This window comes from Vombatus ursinus, unplaced genomic scaffold, assembly GCF_900497805.2.
Source record: "Vombatus ursinus unplaced genomic scaffold, bare-nosed wombat genome assembly UNPS02009918.1, whole genome shotgun sequence".
Classification (NCBI taxonomy): domain Eukaryota; kingdom Metazoa; phylum Chordata; class Mammalia; order Diprotodontia; family Vombatidae; genus Vombatus; species Vombatus ursinus.
In genome coordinates this window covers 1,739,495-1,755,724 of record NW_020949696.1, presented here as the reverse complement: position 1 = coordinate 1,755,724, position 16,230 = coordinate 1,739,495, and the positions used below count along the sequence as shown (strand labels likewise).

The 16,230-nt window shown below is 51.8% G+C and overlaps 2 protein-coding genes across 7 annotated transcripts in view; one reads left to right on the top strand and one right to left on the bottom strand.

Annotated features, from left to right (window-relative positions):
• ISYNA1 (inositol-3-phosphate synthase 1) overlaps positions 1-6,433 on the top strand; it is a 9,486-nt gene extending 3,053 nt beyond the window's left edge. For both annotated transcript variants that reach the window (XM_027853279.1, XM_027853280.1), the window contains exons 5-11: positions 394-587; positions 690-839; positions 1,618-1,833; positions 2,274-2,438; positions 5,543-5,656; positions 5,767-5,984; positions 6,100-6,433. In XM_027853279.1, coding sequence (XP_027709080.1) covers positions 394-587; positions 690-839; positions 1,618-1,833; positions 2,274-2,438; positions 5,543-5,656; positions 5,767-5,984; positions 6,100-6,307 — 1,265 coding nt within the window. In that variant the 3' untranslated portion in view covers positions 6,308-6,433. The remainder of the gene's footprint in view (positions 1-393; positions 588-689; positions 840-1,617; positions 1,834-2,273; positions 2,439-5,542; positions 5,657-5,766; positions 5,985-6,099) is intronic.
• Positions 6,434-8,714: 2,281 nt separating this feature from the next.
• SSBP4 (single stranded DNA binding protein 4) overlaps positions 8,715-16,230 on the bottom strand; it is a 46,121-nt gene continuing 38,605 nt past the window's right edge. For 2 of the 5 annotated variants that reach the window (XM_027853263.1, XM_027853262.1), the window contains 2 exons: positions 10,601-10,629; positions 10,110-10,307 (listed from right to left, as the gene is read on the bottom strand). In XM_027853263.1, coding sequence (XP_027709064.1) covers positions 10,110-10,307; positions 10,601-10,629 — 227 coding nt within the window. Of the gene's footprint in view, positions 9,485-10,082; positions 10,308-10,600; positions 10,630-16,230 lie in introns of those variants that run through there. The other 3 variants (XM_027853264.1, XM_027853265.1, XM_027853266.1) reach the window with 3 other exon arrangements.

The following is a 16,230-nucleotide window of genomic DNA, read 5'->3' as shown; positions in this document are numbered from 1 at the left end:
ACATCCTGTATTCTAAGGCCCTTCCCAGCTCTCACATCCTGTATTCTAAGGCCCTTCCCAGCTCTGACATTCTGTGTCCTAAGGGCCTTCCCAGCTCTGACACCCTGTGTCCTAAGGGCCTTCCTAGCTCTGACATCCTGTATTCTAAGAGCCTTCTCAGCTCTGACATTCTGTGTTCTAAGGGCCTTCTCAGTTTTGTGTTCTAAGGGCCCTCCCAGCTCTAACATTCTGTGTTCTAAGGGCCTTCCAAGCCTGACATTCTGTGCTCTGTGAACCCTCCCATCTTTAACATTCTGTGTTCTAAGGTCCTTTCCCTGTGAGCCTGGTGTGGGGTGGGCTGGGGAGAGAATAACACCGACTGAACAGTGACACCATTATCTGGTGCCCTCTCAGGCTGGGACATCTCTTCCCTGAACCTGGCAGAGGCCATGAAGCGGGCACAGGTGCTAGAATGGGCACTGCAGGAACAGCTGCGGCCCCATATGGAGCAGCTGCGTCCCCGGCCCTCAGTCTACATCCCCAAGTTCATTGCGGCAAATCAGGAGAGCCGAGCAGATAACCTCATTCCTGGCTCTCGGGCCCAGCAGGTGGGTGCCTGGGCCCTGGGAGGGACCAGGGGAACGTTGAGGTGGGGAATGGTGCTGGCGGGGACCCTGTGTGACACCTGGCTATCACACTCCTCCCCATAGCTGGAGCAGATCCGCAGGGATATCCGTGAGTTCCAGGCCAGAAGTGGAGTGGACAAGGTCATCGTCTTGTGGACTGCCAACACCGAGTGTTTCTGTGATGTGGTGCCTGGGCTCAACGACACAGCTGAAAACCTGCTTCAGGCCATTGAGGTGTGGGCATAGCATTGAGAGATCCTGGGGGAGAGGACCAGCCTGGCTCAGGAAGTCTGGGGTGGGAGTTGGGACAGCTTGGCCTGGGCTGCTGGTATGACAGAAGGACCCATGGGCCGAGGATCTGGAGAGCTGGCTTCTAGTCCCACGTTCCCCAGGATTATTGGCTCTCTGTCTGGCTTTGGGTAAATATTTTTCCCTTCTTAAACCTCATTTCTCTCCGTAAAATGGGGAGGTTGAATCCAGTGATCTCAAATGTCCAGCTCTGACAGTCCACATTCACTCATTCAGCAAGTGTTCACTGAGCACCCACTCTGTACAGAGCCCCGCACTCAGGTCTTAAAGACCTCATGGAGGTCCTCATGGAGCACACACTGTAGGAAGGGGGTGAGACACCAGAATGGAAAATTAGGATGCATAGTAACTATGTCTATTAGAGTGGGGAGGGAGAAACATGTATCAGAGAAAATGTCCTGAAGGGGGTAGTGTTTGAGGTCTAGTTTTCCAGGAGTAGTGAACCATCTTGAAAGCTCTACCCAGCCCTGACATTCCATGTTCTAAGGTCCCTCCCAACTCTGATGTTCCATGTTCTAAGGACCCTCCTAACCCTGCCATTCCATGTTCTAAGGACCCTCCCAGCCCTGACATTCTGTGTCCTAATGATCCTCCCAGCCCAGACATCTTATGTTTTAAGGGCCCTCCACCTCCTGCCATTCCATGTTCTGAGGACCCTCTCCATTCTGATGTTTTCTCTGTTTTTTTCTCCCACTTCCACCAGCGGGACTTGGAGGTATCACCTTCCACCCTGTTCGCGGTAGCCAGCATCCTGGAAGGCTGCGCCTACCTCAACGGCGCTCCCCAGAACACCTTTGTGCCAGGTGCGATAGAGCTAGCCATGCAGAGACGGGTCTTCATAGGAGGAGATGACTTCAAGTCTGGCCAAACCAAGATCAAATCCGTGCTTGTTGACTTCCTCATTAGTGCTGGCCTGAAGGTAAGAGGGATTGGGGAGTCCTTGCTAGAATGCAGCATGTCACAGTTGAACCCTAGACCTGACTCTTAGCACAGAGAACATAGAATGTCAGAAGGGACCTTAGAACATAGAGTGGATACAGACTGTTAGAGGTGAGAGGGTCTGTCACATAAACCCAGCCCTAGTTTATAGTTGAAGAAATAGACCCAGAAGAGGAGAAGTTACTTACCCTCCCTTTGACATCAGTGGCAGAGCAAGAACTTTAATTTAGGCTGTCCACATTGCTCCTTTTTACTTCCTTGGATGATGGAGGGTGATGATGGGATGGGGAACCAAGCCATGGGTCACATCCATTTCCAGAGGGATGTTGGGGATGGGGGGGAGGACGGACAATTGGAATGCAGTGAGGAGAGCCTTACAGAGCCCTCTCCCTAGGCACCCCCCCCACCTCTTTATTGCAGACGGTGTCCATCGTTAGCTACAACCATCTGGGTAACAATGATGGCCAGAATTTGTCAGCCCCAAAGCAATTCCATTCCAAGGAGGTCTCTAAGAGCAACGTTGTGGATGATATGGTGCAGAGTAACCCACTGCTGTATGGCCCTGGGGAGGAGCCTGACCACTGTGTGCGTATGGTGGAAATTGTGCGGCAGGGCTGATACATGTGGGCTATTTGGGGGGGGCGGACCAAGGGACTGGGGCCCCACTGTGGGTAGGTGTGTATGTGTGCATGTACATGTAAGACCTGGGACCTGTGTGTGTGTTCATGAATATGTAAGAACTAGGTTGTGTGTGTGTGTGTGTGTGTGCACGTGCGTGTGCATGCATATGTGACACCTGGGATGTGTGTGTACGTGAGCTCAAGTGGATAGACTGACCAAGCAAATCCCAGTCTAGATAACTGCATGGTTGTGACTGGTAGCATCAGTTAATCGGTGAACAAGTATTAACCCCCCCCCCCCACTGTGTGCCAGGAAATTGGAATCCAAGTAAAAAGAATGAAACAAAGTCTGTTTTCGAGGAGTATACGTCCTAATTGGGATGGGGACGAGGTGGGGGAAGTCGGCACAACTGCACATGAAAATATACGTACAGCACAAACATGAAATGACAAATACAAATACATACAAAGTAGTTCAGTACAAGGGAGTAGGGGAGGGGAGGAGGAAGGGCATTTGCTTGGGTGGCATGGGAAAGGTTATGTGTAGAAGGTGGTGCTTGGCTCTGTGCGTGGAGGTGAGGATGGAATGCCTTCCAGGGTTGGGGGGCAGCCAGTGAGTGCAAAGACGTGAAGGCCAGAGAGGGAGCACCTTGTGTGAAGAAAGAGAAAAGATTAAGGTGACTGGATTCCACTTAGTCTGGAAAGGTGGCGGAGGTCTTCAAAAGCTAGGCAGCATTTAAATCTAATCCTAGAGGCACTAAGGAGCCACAGGAGTTGGTGGAGGAGGAGAGACCCATAGTCAGATCTGAGATGGAGGAAAACTGGGTTAGCAGCTGTGTGTAGGATGAACTAGAGTAGGGAGAAGCTTGAGGAAGGGAGACCAGTTAGGAGGCTCTTGTAAATAAATAATATCATAGTTAGCATTTATATAGCACCTACTATGTGCCAGGCACTGTGCTAAGTTCTTTACAGATATTAACTTTTAGATCCTTACAATAACCCTGGGAGGTGGGTGCTATTATCTCTGTTTTACAGTTGGGAAACTGAGGCAGACAAAAGGTAAGTGACTTGTCCAAAGTCACACAATTAGTACATATCTAAAGCCAGACTGGAACTCGGGTCTTCAGACTCCAGGCCCAGCAGTATAGCCACTGTAATACCTAGCTGCTTCAATAATCTAGGGGACGGGTGATGAGGACCTGAATTTAGGTGGTAGCAGCGTGAGTAGAGGGGAAAGAATCAAAGTAGAAATGGCCAGATTTGGGAGCAGATTGGGGGTGGGGTGAAAGAGAGTGAGGGGTTTGGGATAATGCCAAGGTTATGTCCTTGGGAGATGAAAAGACAAATAGGAAAATTTGGAAGTGGGGAGGAGATAGGGGGAAAGAGGAGTAGTTCTGTTGTGGACACATTGAGTTTAATTGGTGGTATAGGACTGAAGCTCAGGAGAGAGACTGGGGCTGGGTGTAGACTAGGTCTGGAGTTATCTGTACAAAGATAAGAGGCCAACCCATGGGATCAGAAGAAGTCATCGAGGAGTGTGGAAGGAACAGAGCCTTGAGGGAAACACTCACATTTAGGGGGATAATGTGGATAATGAACTGGCAAAGGAGACTGAGGATCTGCCAGATGGGTAGGAGGCAAACCAGCAGAGAGCTGGAGAGGAGGCAGTGTGCAGGAAAAGAGGGTGGTCAGCACAGCTTCGGGCTAGAGGTCAGAAGCCAGTCTAGAAAGGGCTGAGGAGAGAGAAGGGCAGTGACCAACTGTAGACAACTCACTCAAAGATCTTAACTGAGAAAAGGAGGAGAGATGGGAGCGGGGGCGGGGGGGGGGGGGGCAATGCCCTAAGAGAACGGTAGGATTGAGTGAAGGTTTTTATGGACGAGGGAGACAGGGCATGTTTCAAGGCTATTGGGAAGGAACCATTTGATGGGCAGAGATTGAAGATTGGGGGGGAGGATCATTGAGGGCCCAGTCTTAAGACAAGAATGAAGGGAATGTTTCTGGAGTGCAGGTGTGTCCGGAGGGGTTGGCCTTGGCAAGACGGAGAGAGTGGGAGATGATGGGGAAAGAAGGGAGCTCACTGCAAGTGGTCTCAATTTTCTCAGTAAAGAGGCAGAGTTCTCAGCTAAGAGAATAAGGAGAAGGGGGCGATATGAGACTCTTGAAAAAAGAAATAGATTCTATGCGAAGTGAGGTAGGGAAATCAGGGAGGAATAAAAAGATTGCCTTGTTGCAGTGAGGACCCTGTAGAGGTTGAATAACATTCATTTTGTGAGGAACCAGGAGGAGTGGACAGTGGACCCTGGGCTGAGGTTTAGCAAGAGAAGACCATCAGTAAGAGAAGTGGGCAGGGAATTCAGGAGCAAAAGACAATACAGAGCTGAGATAGTGGCTAGAACACTCAGCTTGAAGTCAAGAACACCTAGGCTCCAGGCAGTCAGTCCATCGGCAGGCATCGTTCCAAGGATACAAAGACAAAAGTGAAACAATCCTCCCCCCATATTCGGTGGGTGTGTGACCCTGGGCAAGTTATTTAACTTTACTCAGCCTCAATTTCCTCATCTGTAGCACCTATCTCCCAGGGTTATTGTGGATATCAAATGAGATCACATATGTAAAGCACTCTGCAAACCTTAAAAGTGCTACATATAGATTGAAACCTATCCAAATAGAGATATCTATGTCTATATAGCTATATACATATAGTTGTATCTATCAATCAGTCTATTGATCTAACGATCTTTCTGTCTCTGTCTGTCTGTTTACCTACCTACCTACCTACTTACCTATCTATGTATCTGTCAGATCAGTCAAGATGGATTTAATTGCCTGCTATATGCCAGGCACTATGCTGTTGGGTCACACAGCCAGTGTGTGTCAGAGAGGAGATTTGAACCCAAAGCCTCTGGCTTCCCCCCGTAGAACCACATATTGTCTCATGGTGCTAGCCCTCTAACCATTACACCACACTGTCTCTCCCATTGTAAGTGACATCACCATGATGTCTGCGTCCCCTCTCACACAGAAATGGCCAGGACAAGTTACCATTCCTGTTCGCGTTCCTTTCAGGTCGTGATCAAATATGTCCCGTACGTGGGGGACAGCAAGCGAGCTATGGACGAATACACTTCCGAGATCATGCTTGGGGGCACCAACACTATAGTCCTTCATAACACGTGCGAGGTACCGGGAGTGGGGGTGGCCGCAGAGGGGTTGGCCCTGTGGGTGGGCCCTGGGAGGCGGGCCCCTCTGCCGCCCCTCCTCCGCCCCCTTCATGTGCCCTGTGCCCCCAGGACTCCCTCCTGGCCAGCCCCATCATCCTGGACCTAGTGATCCTCACGGAGCTGTGCCAGCGCATCACCTTCTGCACTGACAGCGACCCCCACTTCCAGAACTTCCACTCAGTGCTGTCCATTCTTAGCTTCCTCTGCAAGGCCCCGATGGTGCCCCCGGGTACCCCCGTGGTCAATGCCCTCTTCCGGCAGAGAGGCTGCATAGAGAACATTCTCAGGTGAGAGCCCACAGGGCCTGGGGGAGGGGCTGCTCTGGGTACTGGGCTGCAGGAATGGGGGGAGGGGAGGCTCTCTTCTTGGCCAGGGCTGATGGCATCCCTCCCGTCCCCCCAGGGCGTGTGTGGGTCTTGCTCCCCAGAACCACATGCTGCTGGAGCACAAGATGGAGCGTGTAAGCAGCGAGTTTCGACGTGAGGGTGCCGAAGCCCCCGCCTGCCCTGTGCCCCAGAAGAAGGGGATAGCAGCTTTTCCCCCCAATGGTTATGTGGGTGGCACGAATGGGCACACACATGCCAGTGCCCAGCATGCCCCTGCCTCCTAGCAGCCTTGGGATCTTCACCAGTGATCCCTGCCAGTCTCAGCCCTTACCACGGTACCCACCAAGGCCTCTGTGAATCCAGCCTCTCCCATCCCAATAAATCTGGCATGAGAATGGTGTTTGCCCTAAGCCCTTGGCTGATTCTTTTCCTGGAGGCCACCTTGGCTGGCTGGACAGCCAGCCTCACCCTGCCCCTGTCATTCTGTGACCTGGACAGCCAGGGAGGTCGTGTCCAGCTCTTAGGTTCTGTGATTCCATCAGGGTGGTGCTGGGGAGGAAGGAAATGTAAACTTCTCCTGGTTAAGAAACAGGATGGCCAGCCCCAGAGAGGGCACAGAGGGAAAGGCAGACAGATCTGCCCTGGATGACCTCTCCCAGGGAGGCATCTTGGAACAACGGACAAAGCATTGGGTTTGGAGACCCAGGTTCCTGGCTCTTTGACTTACTCCCTATATGACCTTGGGCAAGTCATTTGACCTGTTTCCTCACCTGTAAAATGAGGGGTTTGGACTCAATGCTTTCTAAGATCCCTTCTCGCTGATCCCACCCCATCCGATGTAGTCTCTTCCCCGGTACCCAAGCCTCGCCTGGCAGCCTCAGTCCTATCCCTGTCTTCCAGGACTCTGAAACCATCTCATCCGAGGTCAGTTTCATTCACCTCCAAAGACTTCATCAAGCCTAGGATGGTCCCATGTCAGGAGAGCCTCCCTCGCCCCAGACGGATCCCTGTCTAGCTTCAGCCACCCCATGCACGGAGCTGTAACTAGCCTAGAGAGGTCTCCAGTCCTCTCCTCTTCCTCTGTCTCTCCGATGCCTTTTGGGAAGCCACCTTTATCACTATCGAATTCCCCTTCTCTCCCAGTCGTCCTCCCTGGCTTTCTCCTGAAAACATCCCATTGCACAGCACCCTGCCAAGGCTGGCTGCCCCTTCTCTCTCACTCCGATTCTCCCATCCCTCTGTCACCTTTCACAGAATCACAAAACACCGACTTGGGAGGGATCTTGGCAGCCATCATACCCAGTCTCTCCTCCAAGGCAGCCCATTCTTTTTTTTGGGGGGGTGGGGTTGGGTTTAAGTGCCTTGCCCAGGGTCACACAGCCAGGAAGTGTCAAGTGTTTGGTCTGAGGCCAAATTTGAACTCTGGTCCTCCTGACTTAAGAGCCAGTGCTCTATCCACTGCGCCACCTAGCTGCCTGTAGGCAGCCCATTCTTAACAAGCCTTAGTTGACCTCCTGAAACGTCCCCTCCCACCCCCACCCCCACCGCTTCTGGTTCTACCTTCCAGGGTCACACGGAATAATAACAATAGCCAATATTTATATAGCACCTAGTATGTGCCAGGCACTGTGCTAAGTGCTTTAAGTTATCTCACTGGATTCACACAACAGCCCTGGGAGATGAGGGTGCTATTATTTTTCCCATTTTACAGGTGAGGAAACTGAGGCAAACAGAGGTAAAGTGATTTGCCCAGGGTCACAACTAGTGAGTATCTGAGGCTGGATTCAAACTCGGGTCTTCCATACTCTAGGCCTGTTGCTCTACCCACTGTGCCACCTAGAACAAACCTTGGCTCTCGTCAACAGGCCAACCCTTTCAAAGACTAGTCCACAGCTCTTGTGTCTTTGCTACCTACCTACCCGCAGCCTTCTCTGGACTCAATGCCGTATTTCTTCACCAGATCTTCATTCCTGTGGGACCCCACCCCCCTCAAGTTTGCTCCATCCTGCCCATCTTTGTTGCTAACTCCTCTAGACCTTTCCTTCTTTAAGTCACTTCTTTCCCACCAGTAAATTGGGCACACGGCTGATGGTCTGCTCCTCTACCGCAATCTGTCTGCCCCCCACTTTGGACCTCCCAGTTTCCGAGTTCCTCAGACCCCTCATTTCCTAAAGTTCTCTCTCTCATTTGCCCAACCATGTCCAGAATGGTCATTCCTTACATGCTGTTAAGACATCTTAGACAGGGAGGTGCTACGTTTAAAGGGTAGAAGACCTGAATTCAAATTCTACCTTAGACACTGGCTGTTATCCCAGGCACATTAAGTAACCTCCCTGGGCCTCAGTTTTCTTATATGTAAAAGGGGAGGAGGGGTCTGGCCTCGACAGCTTTTCAGGTTTCTTCCCGTTCTAAATCTATTTCCACTTCCTTCCCTCACAAAAAAACCCCTGCCAGCATTTATGTAGCTTTCAGATGCCCAACTCTGCGGGACCACCCAGTGCGACTCACCCTGCTCTGCATGCTCTTGTCCATTCTTGACCTATTTCCAGTACCAGCCTTTATGGAGCTGGGGTGGGCACCACCTCCACTAGCCTGGCCACTTGAGAAGCGGGGAAGGACACAGGAGCCACGCACGGGTTATGAAAAAAAATCAAATTCCATTTATTGTTGCAGGTTCCCCACCCTCCCCCCACCCCCTCCCATGGCTCCGTCTTGACAGCCCTGGCGGTGGAGTTAGAACGTCCAATCCCACGGCCTGAGCCCCAGCCCTGGGGCCAGGGGCGCCCCCGCGGGGTGAAGGGCTGTACAGCTGGGGGAATGGACTCCGGTCCATCTGTCTGTCTCTGAGGTCCTCGCGGTATAAAAGTAAAGTTGTTGGTGCATGAACGTCAGGCCTGCAGGCCCCCGATGGGCACTGAGGAGTGAAGAGGGCAGCAGCCCCTGGCCTGAAAGGGTCCGGCTGCTCTGCCTTCCCCGGAACCGGGGGCACTTCAGCAGAGGTGGGCAGCCTCAGCCTCCCCTGGCCCAGGCCTTGGGGCTGTCAGAAGGTCAGAGTGGACCCAGGCTGAAGGGACGGCCCAGCCCGTTCCTCGTTCTGTCCAAATGTCCGAAGCAACCTCTGGCACCTCCCATCCCCCTGTCCCTTCCTCCAGGCCCAGAAGACCAACTGGGGTTGCCTTGACCTCTGAGTCAGAGTTCAGGAGCACCCCCCACCACCCCCAGCTTGTCCAAAAGGCCACAAGGTTGGGGTGATGGGGCAGCCAGCCCCAGATGCCCAGATGCCCAGATGCTGACACCCCAGTGGGTGCCCATGGGCGAGGTCTGAGAGGGCTGGGGAAAGGAAGTGTATGGGGAGGAGAAGGGGAAGGAGGGTATCCGGTCCTTAAATACACAAGTTTACAAGGGGGCCAGGGCTGAGGGTAGTGCTGTCTTCACACACTCATGGTCAAGCTGGGTGAGTACTGTGGAGAGAACAGAAGGGCCGGAGCGGGGGACTCAGCTCCTGTTCCAAGGAGATGAGCCCCCCCCCTCCTGTCCCACCCCAGGGAGAAACAGCCAGGATCACAGGGATTCACAGCTGCAAGGGACCTGAGAGCTCAGATGGAACATCCCGTTCACTGACCAGAGGCCAATCATAACTGGTCCCTACTAGGCCTCCTTCTGAGGACGCCAGATTTACAAAGTGCGCGCTCCTCACCAATGAGCACAAGCATGAGCTGCCTCAGTTTACAGATGAAGCCCAGGCTCAGGGGACTTGCCCAAGCTGGTAGAGATGATGCTGAAACCCAGGTGTCCTGCCTCCAAGCCCAGTGGCCATGCTACTACCCCTCTCTGCCTCTTTCTCGCTGGCTCCAGCTCTTTTCCAGTCCTCCCGCCCCCCCCCCCCCCAGGGGAAGGGGGTTCCAAACCTCCCGGGAGTTGGGCACCCTGGTAGGGGGTGAGCACTGGTGCCTGTGGGAGGGGGGCAGTGCCCAAGATGGGACACAGAAGGTGGGCAGTGCCCATGGGCAGGGGAGGGGGTAGGGAGGAACAGGGGTTGCCCGAGGCCGGCCCTCCCACCTGGTGCCCCTCGGCCCGGCCCGGCGGTCACGGTCTTGCTCTGGCCCCCCGGCCACCGCGCTTGGGCCTGCCCGCGAGGCCCCTCCTGCCCGACGCGGGGGGAGGGTTGGCACGGTCGCTTACGCTTTCGCTCTGGAAGGGGTTGAGGAAGGTCCCGCCCATCTCGCCGTCGTCCCGTGGGGTGCCTGGGGGGTTGCTCATGCCGGCCATGTTGTTCGGAGAGTTCTGGGAGTGGGGGGATCCCCCCAGTCAGTGGGTCCCGTCCCCATTCCCCACCCTGGGGCCCACCCAGCCTTGGAGGGGGCAGGGAGAAGGGGATTCCATTGAGGGGAGATGATGGAGGCAGGGGGGTCTATCCAGTAGCAAGGGACACTGGAGGGGAAGGAGTCCAGGGTGGGGAGGAGGCCAGGAGGCCCCATGGGCCATTCTGTGCTCCTGCTTGGAGGGGAGGGGATCACAAGGAAGGGGCAGAGGTCAAAGGCATCACCAATCAGAAGCAGTCAGGGTACTTCCCTTACCTTGGACAACCCGTCCATGTCACCTGAGCCTGTGCAGAAAAACAGAGAGCCGGATAGTGGCCGAGGGCAGGGTGGAGGCGTAGGCTTCCAAGCTTACCCACCAAGACCAGTCTCTCCTCCCATCCAGCCGGGGGTCGGGCCTCTCCACCTCTAGGCTCTCCCAACTAGTACCACTGGCTGGGAGCCACAGAGAGATTTCATTTCACATAGAAGAAAAAACTTCCAAACAAGTTCCCAAAGTGGAATGAGCCACGTAGGGTAATGAGCTCCCTGTCCCTGGAAGGGATGGAACAAAGGCTAAGAAACCACCTGTCAAGAATGGAAACCTTGGAAGGAAGTCATCACACCATCTTCAAGTTTGTGATAGAGGTGTGGGGGAAGAGGGATAACTGACATGTACCCTAGATGGTGGGAGTGGAGATTGCAAAGTCTAGGTAGAAGCCTTTGGCCTGAAATTCTGCCAGAGTAATGAACCCCAAAAGGATGGGAAGCCCTCGGGAAGGCAATCTGAAGACAAACAAATGACTCTGAGGAGGAAGATAAAGCAGAGATGTCTAGAGACAATGCTGTGGAGGAGCCCGGCCATCGCTCAACAGCTTCTGTGCAGAAAAACAAATGGAAGGAAGGAAGGAAGGGCATGTAATGATGGGTGGATCCCAAAGCATGGCATGGCCCGCTGAGAACAAGGTCAGAATGATCTGAGGACAACAAAAGGCATTTGACAAAGCTAGATTGGGGCCGGAGGAAGGTCAGAGAAGCTATTCTAAATTTAGAAGGCCGTTGAGTCCAGCCCTCTCATCAGACAGGGAAAACTGAGGCATCCTAGGTAGGTGACTTGCCCATCACATCACAGCTAGGAAGTGTTTCGGGCAGGATTTAAGTCATTGTTCAACCCCCATTTGGGGTTTTCTTGGCAGAGATACTGGAGTGGTTTGCCATTTCCTTCCCCAGCTCATTTTACAGATAAAGAAACTGAGGCAAGATAAGGAAACTGAGGCAAGTAGAGTTAAGTGATTTCCCCAGGGTCACACAGCTATAGTAATTGTCTGAGGCCAGATTTGAACTCAAGTCTTCCCGACTCTAAGCCCAGCACACTAACCACTGAGCCACCTACCTGCCTCCTAGGCAGAGGTTAAGTGACTTGCCCAAGGTCACGCAGCTAGTAGGTGTCTGAGGCCAGATTTGAACTCAGGCCTTCCTAACATGCAGCTATGTGGTACGATGGATAGAGTGCCATGCCTGGAGTTGGAAAGACCCATCTTCCTGAGTTCAAATCATCACCAAGTCTTAATCATTTTTCCTCTCCCATCTAACTCCTCAGATCTATTCACTTGGCCCCCCAAGGCAATCCTGCATCATCTCTTACCTGGACTATTGTTAGAATCTCCTAAATAGATTTAAGAGGCAACATGGTATACTGAATGGAGTTTGGGGCTTGAGGTCAGAAATCCTGTCAGACATTTATTAGCTTAACTGATTGACCTGGACAAGTCCACTTACCTCTCTTTGCCTCAGTTTCCACCTCTGTAAAATGAAGAAGGTTGAAGGATGGAATCTAAGGTCCCATCCAGTGCTAAATCAACAAAGCATTTATTAAACCCCTACTGTATGCAAAGGACTGTGCTAAGCACAAAACATAGTCCCTGCCCTCAAGGAGCTCACATTCAAAGAGGGGAGGTAACATGCAAACAACTGTGTACAAATGAGATACCAGGATCGACTGCAAACAATCCTAGAGGAAAGGCATTAGCATGAAGGGGGCTGAATAAGGGGGCTGCTCCTCACAGAAGGTCCTGAAACATCCTTATGTCCCGGCCAGCCTCCAGTCTCCTCTTTCTGCTCGAAGCCCGCCATCCACACAGCTGGCGGCCAAAGCGGCATTCCTAAAGCAAGGGTCTAACCTTCCTAAAGCAAGGGTCTAACTTTGTCCCGTTCCTGCTCCAAAACGCCTGGTTATGCCCCCTCTTGCCTCAAACACAAAACATCAACTCCTGTCATTGGCACTGAAAGGCTTCCATGGTCTGGCTCCGGCCAGTCTTTCCAGGTTTATCACCTATTGCTCCCCTCTCTGGGATCTGTGGCTCAGCCAATCTGGCCTGCTGCCGGTGCCTCAGTAGCCTCACGGAATGGCCCCTGCTTACCATTCCTGTGTGCAGGCTGGCCTCCCTGCCTTCCCTCACCTGGAAAGCCCTCCTTCCTTAGCCTACTCCAAGGCTCTAGTCTTATCTTCCCTTACGCTGGGAGCTCCTAGAGGGGAGGGGCTGTCGTTTGCCTTTCTCTGTATCCCTAGGACTTAGCACTGTGTCTGACATATATAATGGGTGCTTAAAAAAAGTTTGTTGATTGATAAATACTTGTCAAATGACTGACAGAGACAAGTTAGAACTATTCAATTCTTGTTCTGGTGTTTCTCTACTAAGAAGGAGGATTTTCAGAGTGAGACAAAAGCCAGGAGATAAGAGAGCACCTAGTTCCCTTTAACGAATTTAATTCAGCAGGCCCTAACTTGGGGGGGCGGGAAGAGGGCTAAGAGGCAGGTGTGACTGCTGAGTAACTATCATTGATTTCTCTCTCTGAAAGATGTCGCTGCTATGTGTCCTTAGTTCTCAGATAGGACCATGACCTCAAGGAGGTGATGCCATGACTTGCAAGTGAAGTGGATTTAAGTGAGGCAGGGCTGTGCAAAGTCACCAGCCTCACTTTCTCCTCCAGAGCCATCTGGGTCCAGTGGCCAGATATGGATCAGGATGACTGGAGATGGCCCAGGATGCAGTGCGGGACTTGGGCCTGTTCAAGCTAAAGCCTCACTTTGACTGAGGCAACACCCATTCAGTGATTAAGGCTTTATAAAAAATGAGGCAAAGAATGGCCTCTTTAAGAAATAAATAAATAAATGATGGATCTAGGAGGAGAAGACATGGAGAATGGGAGAGATTCCACAAGCCCAGAGACAGGCAAAGGTCCTGATTTTCCAAAAAGGGAAGGAAATCTGCATACTCTTCAAGTAGAAGCCGGCTGAGTGTTCTTTTTTTCTTGGGATTACGAGGTCAGGGAAAAGACTGTATAGTTTCAGCTTTCTGGATTTTTAGCTAAGCCTCTGACAAAGTCTCAGAGATGGAGAGAGGCAGGCAGGGTTATGGTGGTAAGGTCTCAATACAGAACTGGCTGAATAACGAGACCCCAAAGTATAAGAATTAACAGGGGAATGTAAACGGGGAAGGAGGTCTCTGGCTGAATGCCTCAGGGATCTGGCCTTGGCCTGATGCTATCCAAGAAGACCCAGATGGCATGTCAAGTTGGGTAATACTGCTCTTTTCTTCTCTCCTCTCTCTCTCTCTGTTGTTGTTTTTCAATCATTTCAGTCATGCCCAACTCTTCATGACTCCATTTGGGGTCTTCTTGGCACAGATACGGGAGCAGTTTGCCATTTCCTTCTCCAGCTCATTTTACAGATGAGGAAAGAGGGTTAAGTGACTTGTCTGAGGTCACATAGCTAGTGTCTGAAGCTGGATTTGCACTCAGTTCTTCCTGACTCCAGGCCTGGCAGTCTCAGGATACAACAAAGATCTCAGTGGGTTAGAATGTGTTTGGTGGGGCAGCTAGGTGGTGCAGTGGACGTAGCTCTGGCCTTGGAGTCAGAACCCCATTGCCTCATCGAACAAAAGAAAAATAAGGGGCAGCTAGGTGGCTCAGTGAATAGAACACTGGCCCGGATTCAGGAGGACCTGAGTTCAAATCCGGCCTCAGACACATAACACTTACCAGCTGTGTGGCCCTGGGCAAGTCACTTAACCCCATTGCCTCATCAAAAGAAAAAGAAAAAGAAAATAAATTTAAAAAAAAAACGTGTTTGGTGCACACAAAGATTTAAAGCAAGGGACATGGGTTCAAACCCTGACTCATATTATCAGTGTGACCTTGGACAAATTATTTTAACTTCTTCGGGTTTCCATTTCCTCTGTAAAATTAGTGGGATGATCTTTAAGGGCCCTCTTAGGCCTAGGCCTATACGAGCCAATATGTAGTATACCAGGGAGCAACATAAAATTCTCTACTTGGGCTCAAAAAATCAGCCGCACAAGGTGGGGAAGATGTGGCTGTCAGTCAAGAGACATGTATTAAGCACCAACTGTGTTCCCATTGTGTCAGCCATCTGAGTGTTTACTGAACCATAAGGTCAGCGTGAGTCAACTAATTTTATCTTGGTAGCCAAAAAAGCTAAGTCAATCTAAGGTTGCATTAGTGTTTAGAATAAGGGAAATGATACCATCGTCCTCCACCCCCTCAGATCTGACCTGGAGTATTGTGCTGAGCCCTGCATTCAGGAAAAACGGCAAAGGGAGCTGGGTCAGGACGGTGGGAGGGCTGGCAACCTCCCCAGGCGGAGGAGATGAGGAGGACGGGGGCAGAGGGCATGGTGTTCTGTTGGCAGGATGGGCAGGTAATGATCATCAAAGCAGGCCAAGGGCTCTCTCATGCAGAAGAGGCACTGGCCTGGTTCAGCTAGACCCCAGAAGGAGAGACAGTCTGGGGAAATGACAGAGGGGCAGAATTGGTCCAGCTCTCTAATAGTCAATTCAGAGGGTGGCCAGCTCTCTTCACCCGAGGCCTTCAGGCCGCTCATGAGATCATCAGTTTGGAGCTGAAACGGGCCAGGCCCCCGCCCAAGGGCTCTATGGACAGATCTCAAGGGGTCTGTAAACTTGGATGGGAAAAACAAATTACCTTGATTTTCACTAACCTCTAACTGAAATGGAGCATTTCCTTCCATGATTTTTCAAAGTTAATTCAAGGGACTTGCCCCAAGGGCCCAGGATTCAAAAACGGTTAAGAAGCTCAGAGCTAGACCAACACCAACCCCTTCATTTTATTTGGTGGGGTTTTTTTTGTTTTGTTTTTTAGGCAATTGAGGTTAAGTGACTTGCCCAGGGTCACACAGCTAGTAAGTGTCAAATGTTTGGTCTGAGGCTGGATTTGAACTCAGGTCCTCCTGAGTGCAGGGCCAGTGCTCTATCCACTGCGCCACCTAGCTTCCCCCAACCCCTTCATTTTACAGAAAAGCCAAGGAGTGTAAGTGACTTGATCCCAGTCAAACAGGCAGTAAGTGGCAAAGCTGAGTCCCAATTCAGAGCTCCTCCCCACTCCTGTTGGGCCATCACCTGCCTACTCAGAACATCCAGCTTTGTCTGATCCAAAAGTCAGCTTCCTAAAGCACAGGCCCACTCCTGTGCCACCCAGGTTCTGATCCTTTGGGGGCTTCCCATGACCCCAAAGCAAGGTCCAAACTAACTCCCCCAGTGAATCAATCAAGCCCGAACCTCTACCATCTCCCCTTACCTCCTCCTTCCCACAACCAGCTTTGTCTCTGTCCTTTACTGTCTCTGTCTCTGTCTGTTCTTTACTCAGGTCATTGCCTTGGCCTACAGCTTTTTTCCCCTAACCTAAACTTTCCTTAAACTTCAAATCCCATCTCTTCTATGAAATCTTCCCTAATTATCCCCAGCCTCTCATGAAGCCTAGCCTTTTCAAGCCAGGAGAGTTCTTAGAACCCAGAATGTCAGGGCTGAGAGGGCCCTTAGAACCCAGAATGTCAGAGCTGGGAGGGCCCTTAGGACACAGAATGTCAGAGC